This window comes from Tupaia chinensis, unplaced genomic scaffold, assembly GCF_000334495.1.
Source record: "Tupaia chinensis unplaced genomic scaffold, TupChi_1.0 Scaffold000387_1, whole genome shotgun sequence".
In the NCBI taxonomy this organism is placed as follows: domain Eukaryota; kingdom Metazoa; phylum Chordata; class Mammalia; order Scandentia; family Tupaiidae; genus Tupaia; species Tupaia belangeri.
The window spans coordinates 2,441,680-2,450,645 of record NW_006159889.1 but is presented as its reverse complement, the minus strand read 5'-3'; the positions used below and the strand labels follow the sequence as shown (position 1 = coordinate 2,450,645).

Here is an 8,966-nt window from a genome sequence, read left to right as displayed (position 1 = left end):
GGACCGCGTGGAGGCAGGAGGCCCCGCTCGGCCCGGCAGCCCCCCTCGGCTCGGCAGCGCCCCTCGGCCCGGCAACCCCCTCTGGGCGGGTCCCTACCAGCGAGGATCTTGGGCTGCTGTTGGAAGGTCTTCTTGACGGACGGTGTCAGCAGAGCCATGAGCCCCTTGAGCAGGGCCGGGCGCACGTCATAGTTGGCCAGGTCCTTGATCAGCTCGATGGCTGGGGAGGGACAGGGCCGCCTGAGGCTCTGTCCCCACCGAGGAAGCAGAGAGCCCCTAAAAGCAAGCGTTTTTCCTCCCCCAGCCCTGGCCAGGTCCTCTTCACCCACCCTTCCTAGCACCCTTTCTGTGCCAGCCTGGGGGACCCGGGAGGGCGGCCCTTGGAGCTGACTGGCCAGGCGCTGGCGGTTCAGTGGTGACAGAACTGGACCACCACGGAAAGGTCCTGGGTTCCGAGCCCAAGCCTTGCTGAGCGTTTGGGTGTGAGTACCGCCACCCAGGACAGCCCAGGCTGGGGGGGAGTGCACCCTGAGGACCCTGTCTGCCTCTCAACCTCTCAGAGGACAGACAGACATGCCTAAGTCATTTTGTAAAAGAGGAGGGTGCCCAGACCCCGAGAGACTGCTGAAAGAGGAAGAAGGATGGGGTGGCGAGCCTAGAGGATGTCAGAGCAGAGGGTGGGGGACCCGTAATGGGGCTAGGCACACAGACAGGGAGGGTGAAGGCAGAGGAGGGCTGGGGTCTTAGACTTTAGTGGAGCACCGCCCGCAGTTTTCCGGAGACAATCCCCATTCATCCCAGCCTTTCTCCAGCCGTTCGGCAAACCTGCACTGGCACCTATGGGGCCCCCACCCCGCGCTTCCATGGTGGTGGGGTACAAGGGCGAACCCATTCATCCCACCAACTTTCCTTGCGCAGGTACTGAGAGGTGGCAACAGTAAGGTGAGCAAGTGACATAAAAGAGGTGGGTAATGATGCCAACAGGTGGTGTGGTGGTTAAGGCACTGGACTTCCACATGGCCGAGCGTGGTTCAATTCCTGGATCCAGTGACTTAAAACTCACGCTGGGTGCATGTGCGTGTGTGCCCAAAATCCCAAGAGGAGAACGGAGGACGGGATTGTGGCATGGCCATCCCCCCAGGAGGGAGGTGTCACTTCTCTTTCTCTCTCTGGTGAGTGTATGCACCCTTTGGAAAAAAAAAAAAAAGGGGGGGGCCATTTTCCCTGGGGGGGGATTTTTCCCTTTCTGTGTATCTGGCAAGTGCATGTACCCTATAACAAAATCTTTCTTAAAAAATTAAAATAAAGGAACCAGAGAGAGCCAGGGAGCAAGTAGGATGGGAAGGCGGCGTGCACCGGGATGAACACGGGACACGCCTGCTTACTGCGGGGAGGACGGCTCGGACACGCTCTCCCCCCGGGACGTAAGCGCGGTGTCCTGTCTCTGTGTGTCCCCGAGGGGATGCGGTTTATGGAGAGCTCTTGTTGCTCTGTAGGTTCGCTTACATCTCCGACACATGGGGACCGTTACCAGTACTGCCTGTCTGAGTGATAATTAACCTTTATTTCCTTCTCAGGAGATTTTTCTCAGTTTTTCAGTTTTGCTGAATAGAGTATGTGTGTACCAGCGATAGAGAAGGAGGGCGAGAAGTCACCCTGACGGGGATAGTCACGCCACCGTCCCTTCTCCATTCTCCTCTCAGGATTCCGGGCATGCACAGGTGCCTGGTATATTTTTCTTTCTTAAAACATTTAAATAATTGTTTACTTAATTTTTATTTGTTATTATCACTCTTTTTGTTTGTTTGTTTAAATTTGACCAGAAAGTGAAAAGGAAATCATGAGGTCCAGGACTTGAACTATAAACGGCCATGTGGGAGTCCAGCACCTTAACCACCACGCCAGCAGGGGTGGTTATACTGCATATTTTTCAAGCCACTGGGTCTGGGACTCGAACTGCAAAACCGGCCATATAGGATCCAGCACCTAATCCCCATGCCACCTGCTGGGCCCTTTGTCAGGAGATTTTACGCGGTGAGAATCTGTGTGGGACAGTTCTCTACACTGGAAGAAGTTCTGTCGGCAGGTGCAAAGGTACCACGCACGCTGCAGGACGAGCGGGCGTCTGGGAAGACAAAACAGGTGTGCCCTGGCTTCTCTTCACAGTGGCCTCTTGCCTTTTCCTAGGAATTTCCACGGAGAAGAATATTTATGAGTTGGCGACCAATTGTTTTTATTTGCCAGAGAGCATGTATGATCATCAGAGAGAGAGAGAGAGAGATAGAGAGAGAGAGAGAGAGAGAGAGCGAGAGCGAGAGCGAGAGAGCGAGCCCTCCAATAGAGTGTGGCCATGTGCAATCCCTTCTCCATCCTCCTATCAGGATTTTGGGCACGCATACACAAGTGTGTTTCTCAAGCCACTGGGTCTGGGACTTGAACTGGGCAGCCACTCATGTGGGATCTTGCTGCCTTAACCACCAGGCCATGGGCTTGCAGGATTTAGGCTTTTTAAAATGTATTTATTTTTAAGAGATTCATGCTATCGGGCACGTGTGCTTGCTGGAGACACACAGAAAGTGAGATGTGAGACAGACACACGGAGAGAAGAAAAGTGAGAAAGCAAGCTACCAGGTCCAGGACTTGAACCGTGGTTGGCCATGTGGAAATGTCCAGTGCCTTCACACCACATAACCCGCCAGCCCTGGAGGCAAAAGACTTTTTAATCTGAAGAGAAACTCTCCGGACTAACTGCACCTTTCCGAGCCTGATGGTGACTGCTCCGTGCTGCAGCCACTCCGCCAGGAAAGGCTGTGGAAAGGGCTTGGAAGAAAGGGATGTGAACTGGAAGAGACGTGCAGTTTTACACGGAGAGCGGGTGCTGAGTCAGGGTGGATGCTGACTTCAGGCCAGGAGGCCCTCTTACCCACTCCCTCCTACTCACACACTTTCCTGAATCAGCAAATATGCTTGAGCTCTGTCTTAAAAAACCTTGAAAACAGCAGGAGGGAAGGAGGTCAAAAAGCTTAAATCTGGGGCCAGCAGGTGATGTAGTGGTTAAGGTGCTGGAATACCACATGGCTGACCATGGTTCGAGTCCCAGACCTGGCAGCCTGAACTTCATGCCAGGCACATGTGTGTTTATGCCCCAAATGACACAAGGAGAATGAAGAAGGGATTTTGGTGTGGCTATCTCCTCTGGGGGGACCAAGAGACTGAGAGAGAGAGAGAGAGAGAGAAAGCTGGCAGGTCTAGGACTCGAACTGCAGTCGGACATGTGGGAGTCCAGTGCCCTTAACGACCATGCTACCCGCCGGCCCCCCAACTTTCTGTTAAGAAGTCAGCCTGCAGGAAGCTGTTTTGGCCTGTGCTGCCCCTGCCTCCACTTTCCACTCAGGACACAGACATAGGAGTGTCCTGTATCTCTGAGTCCAGACGGCTGTTTTCTTTTCTTTCTTTTTTTTTTTATTTTAAGAATTATTTATTGGGATCAGCAGTTAGTGTAATGGCTATGTCGCTGGATTCCCATGTAGTCGACTGCGGTTCGCGTCCCGGACCCGGTGGCTTAAAGTGATTTCTCGCTTTCTGTCTCTCTGTCTCTCTCTGTCTGTCTGGCAAGCACATGCGTCCTATAGCAAAAACCTCTAAAGAAAAGATTATTTATTTAACTTTATTTATGTATTTATTTTTTATTTTGTGGAGAGGTTTTTGCTATTGGGCATGTGCGCTCACCGGAAAGACAGAGAGAGACAGAGACACAAAGTGAGAAATCACCCCCCGGGAAGGATGGCCACACCACAATCCCTTCTCCCTTCTCCCCTCAGGATCGTGGGCACTCACGCACACGTGCCTGGTATGAGTTTAAGCCACCGGGTCTGGTACTTGAACTGCAGTTGACTACATGGGAGTCCAGCGACATAGCCATTACGCCAGGTGCTGGTCCCTGTATTTATTTACCTTTTAATTTGATCAGAGAGAGACACACACACAGAGAAAGCAAGCTGCCAGGTCTGGGACTTGAACTGTGGTCACCCATGTGGGACTCCAGCACCTTAACTACCACACCATCTACTGGCCCCAAGTGCTGTGTTTTTGCCATGGAATTCTGGTACCATCCAGTAACACGTGTCTCTCCACCAGCGTGTGAACTCTGCAGATCTGACACATCTCTGTTTACCCGGAGCCCCAAACCATCCCAGGCACACGGGCATGCTCCATAAATGTTGAAAAGACGGACTGGGTTCTGCATCCCTGTAGGCCAAAGCCACTTGAGTCCTAGAAACTGCCAGCCCGGTGGCGGTGACCCTGGGGCGGTGGTCTGCCCTCGCTGCAGGACCAGTCCCATCTCAGACCCACCCGCCAGCTGGAAAGCCAGAGCTGCTGCGGCCCTAGCCCTCCTTTTCCATGGCCAACTCGAGAGAGTCGTGTGGAGCCAGGACGCAGATGCCTCAGTTAGCTCAGGGCCACGTGATGCTCCACGAATGCCCACACTTCCTATGATCCAGGACCATGGAAAGGCGACGGATGTGGCCCTTCCGCCACAGTGCGCAGGTCTGCAGAGCACACAGATGGGTTCACAAGAGACTGCCTGCAGCTCCTGGAAACGCCACTTGCTTCCCTCCAAGTAAACATCCGCTGCTCCGCAGTGAACGTGCGGGAGCCATCAGTAACCTTGGCAGAAAGCCGGCATGACAGTAACCCCGAGCCTTGGTCTCAGAGGGCACAGGCTGGAGAGACAGCCAGCAGCCCCAGGTTGTGTTGCACACTCACTCCGCCCCCCTGCTCGCTGCTGAACTGCGTCGGCTGCAAACAGCACAAGGGTGGGGGAAGCTGACTCCCACGCCAGGCCTCAGAGTCAGGAAGGAGAGGACACGCTGGCTGGTGTACCTACCTGCGGAAAGGCACAGCAAGACTCCCGGTCCACCGGCACCTGCCCTGTGCCTGGGAGGGAGGGGTCTCCTCTCCATGCCAACCCCCAGAGCCCCGGGTACAGCAGAGGGCCCAGGCCTGAAGCCTCATACAGAGCAGTTTTGCTGCATTCTGTTTTCCCAGTTGCAGAACCATGGACGCACTCAGGTGGAAGATCGAGGATGCCCTGTGCTACCCCTTTTGTGCTCGTGGGCACTCTGGTGACAGGCCTTCTAGGGCCCCATCCTCTGTGACCTTCCCTGGTTCAGGAAAGCCTGTTTCACTCAGAAACACTTCCCAGTGCGTCGGGCTGCCCCTTTCACCCAGGCCTTTCAGTTTGGCCTGGAAATCTCAGGTCTCCCCAAGCCCCACCTGCCTGTTCAGGTGGGGTCCTGATTTGGAATCACAGATGCCACAGCATTGCGGAGGGGACCGGACCACGCCGGGAAGGTGCGAGCACACCGGGCCTCCCGGGTCTCCTGCAGACGCTCTCCTCTGCCTGCTGGCAGTAAGTAATAGGCGGGGCTGCTGGTGCCTACCCTCCCCCCCCCAACAACCAACCACCCAAGTCTTTCTTGCTGTTCTCCTATCTGGTTATGAAACCCCTTCTTCCTTCTGCATGAGTTAATGCAACTCATTTTTTGGATCTCCCTTATTTATTTATTTATTTATTTATTTATTTATTTATTTATTTATTTATTTATTTAAAGGTTTTAGGGTGTGTGCCCTTGCTCAAGAGAGACAGAGACAGTGAGAGTGAAAGTGAGAAACCATCCTCTGGGGGGGATGGCCATGCTGCAGTCACTTCTCCTCTTGGGATTTTGGGCATGTGTGTACATGCGCCTGCTGTGATTTTCAAGCCTCCAGGTCTGGGACTCGAACTATGCTCAGCCATGTGAGAGTCCAGTGTCATAAGCGCCATGCTACCTGTTGGCCCTTGGCTCTCCCCCCACACCTGTTTTTTTTTTGAGAGAGATTTTTGCTATAGGGTGTGTGCACTTGCCAAAGAGAGAGAGAGAGAGAGAAGGTGAGAAATCCCCCCTTGGGGGGCAGGTGATGACCACACTGCAATCCCTTCTCCATTCTCCTCTCGGGATTTTGGGCACGCAGGCACATGTGCCTAACGTGAGGTTTTTTTTTTTTTTGTTTCCCCTGACGTGAGTTTTTTGTTACCGTGTCCCGGGATCAAACTGTGGTTGACATGGGAGTCCAGCAACGTAGCCATCTGCTGGCCCTGGGTTCCTCTTTCTACCCCACTGTACTTGGCTTGGCTGGAGCACATCTCTCAGCGCTGAGCCCCTGCCAGGCACACGCTGGCAGCTCCCTGGTGCCCTGGGAAAGTGCCCAAGGGAGCGCTTCCTGCAGCAAGAAGTGACTTGGTGGGCATTCGGGGTAGAGATAAATGGGTGGAGGGCCAGCCCGCAGCCTGCTGGTTAAGGAGCTGAATCCCACGTGGCTGCCAGGGCAGTTCAAATCTCTAACCCGGGGGCTTGGAGAACACACGGTGCACACATCACATGCCCAGAATCCAGAAAGAAGGGAAAGGTGGAGGAGGAGGGATTGAAGCGTGACCATTCTCTCTGGGAGCGGTGTGCTTTCCTCTCTCCCTCCCTCTACCTCTCCCTCTGGCAAGGGCACATGCCCTCTGACAAATTAAAAAGAAAAGAGAAAGGAAACGGATAGGCGAAGACATTCTTATCAAACTTCCCTAACCAGACAGCAGTTTCTGCCCGTGCAGGGCCAAGTACTCCAGGAGACACCTTGCTTTGTCTATTCATTTTCCACTTGATGCTTTATGTTTCATACCTGTGACACCTGGAGCTCCTTGGAAAAAGGAAGATTTGGGGCTGGCTGGTGGCGTAGTGGTTAAGAGCGCTGGACTCCCACACGGCCAACTGTGGTTCGAGTCCTGGACTTGGAGGCTTGCTTTCTCACTTTAGCTCTCTCTGTCTCTCACTCTGTCCCTCTCTGATCAAATTTAAATAATAGATAAATAACTAAAATGTAAATAAAAGTAAAAGGAAGAAAGAAAGGAAGATTTATTCACTGAATCATTTTTTGAGTGTTAAACTTCACGGCTGCCACTTTATCCCCAAAGCAGAACGGCTAGTCCTGGCGCAAACATCTGCAGAGCACCGCGGCCAGTTACGCCTCTCCGCACGCCCGACGCTGTGGCCCTCCTTTTTTTTGAGAGGTTTTCGCTATAGGGCGCGTGCGCTCGCCAGACAGACAGAGACATAGAGACTGAAAGCGAGAAATCACCCCCCGGGGGGATGGCCACGCCGCAATCCCTTCTCCTCCATTCTCCTCTCGGGATCTTGGGCACGCACGCACACACGCCCGGCGTGAGTTTTAAGCCACCGGGTCTGGGACTCGAACCGCGGTCGATTACGTGGGAGTCCAGCGACATAGCCATTGCGCTAACTGCTGGTCCCAGCCTCTTCTAGGCTCGTTCAGAAAGCGCCGCACCACAAACACCGGTAGAGGCATTTGATCATTTGACCTGACCGTCCTAAGTTCAAGCAGTCGCCGATTTATTCATTGATTCAGTCGGTTTCTCACCGAAGCACTTACTGAGCATCTCTGTGCCAGGCTCGTGCGCGAGGGCAATGAGGAGGACTAAGACACAGTCCTGCCCTGAGTGACATCCCAGTGTAGCAGGATACCGACAAGGAAACTGACCTGAGGACGCAGGGTCATAGGCGCCATCGGAACACAAAGGAAGCCAGGGTGGTTGGGGACGTTGAGGGGGTTAGGAGATAGGAACTCAGGAGAAGGCTTCCTTGGGTAAGGTGACATGTGAGTTGACAGTCACAGGGAGGGGCCAGCTGGTGCACGGTGGTTAAGGTGGCTCAATCCCACACGTTTGACTGCATAGTTCGAGTCCTGGACCATGAAAAACAGCTTGAAAAGCAACACTGGGTAAGTGTACACATGTGTCCAAAATTCTGAGAGGAGAATGGAGGAGGAGGGATTGTGACATGGCCATCTCTTTGCGGGGGTGCTTTCATACTTTTCTACTCTCTTAGTCTCTGACAACTGCACAACCTCTATAGCAAATTTTTGTGTTATTTTTTAGAATTATTTATTTTATTATTTATTTATTCTTTTTTTTTTTTTTTGAGAGTTTTTTGCTATAGAGCATGTGTGCTCGCCAGAGAGAGACAGAGAGACAGAAAGCGAGAAATCACCCCCCGGGGGAATGGCCACGCCGCAATCCCTTCTCCTCTTGGGCATGCACACACACACACCTGGCATGAGTTTAAGCCACTGGGTCTGGGACTCGAACTGTGGTCAACCACATGGTAGTCCAGTGACATAGCCATCATACTATCTGCTGGTCCCCATTTATTCATTTTTTAATTTGACCAGAGAGAGAGAGACAGAGAGAGAGAGAGAGAGAGAGAAAGTGAAAAAGCAAACGAACAGGTCCAGGATTTGAACCGTGGTCAGCCATGTGGGAGTGTCCAATGTCTTAACCACCTACCACCTGCTGGTCCCCTCTATAGCAAATTTTTAAAAATAAAAATAAAAGTCATAGGGAAAACAGAGGGGCTGGGATACAGAACGTGACATGTTGGACGACTGAAATGTTGGACAGTGCCGTGTCACGTCTGTGGTCAGGGAAGCGATGGAGGTCTGGCTGGGACCTAGAGTGAGAGTGGGCTGCAGATGTAGGCCAGCCCCGGCTTCTGAGGGCTTTGCAGGTGTCAGCCCTAAACCGTGGGCCTTTCCTCACCTTTCATTTCAGAGAACTCTAAGACTCAAAAAGGTTGAGTAGGTTTCCAAGAACGAGCAGCTGAGAGGACTGACTCCTGCCCAGCTGCAGAGGCACAAGCGGAAGGGGACTGCTGTGCAATGCTGGAGCCACGTGGGAAGCCCAGTTCACAACCCGAACACACCAGGCGTGGTCACACACACCTGTGTTCCCAGCTAACTGAGGTGGGGCAGGAGGATTGCAGCCTGCAAGACCCTGTGGAAAATACCTGTCTCTTTCTCTGCTTCATCACCCCTTCTCTGTCTCTCATTAGAGAGGGCAAGAGAAAGCAAAAATGACTCTG

General features: G+C 53.0%; 1 protein-coding gene across 1 annotated transcript in view; it reads right to left on the bottom strand.

Annotated features, from left to right (window-relative positions):
* The window catches only part of ARMH1 (armadillo like helical domain containing 1), a gene marked incomplete in the record, with an annotated part of 56,082 nt that overhangs the window by 1,102 nt on the left and 46,014 nt on the right, over nt 1–8,966 (bottom strand). The window contains 1 exon segment of the mRNA XM_027773916.1: nt 98–220. Within this exon segment, the coding sequence (XP_027629717.1) occupies nt 98–220 (123 nt within the window).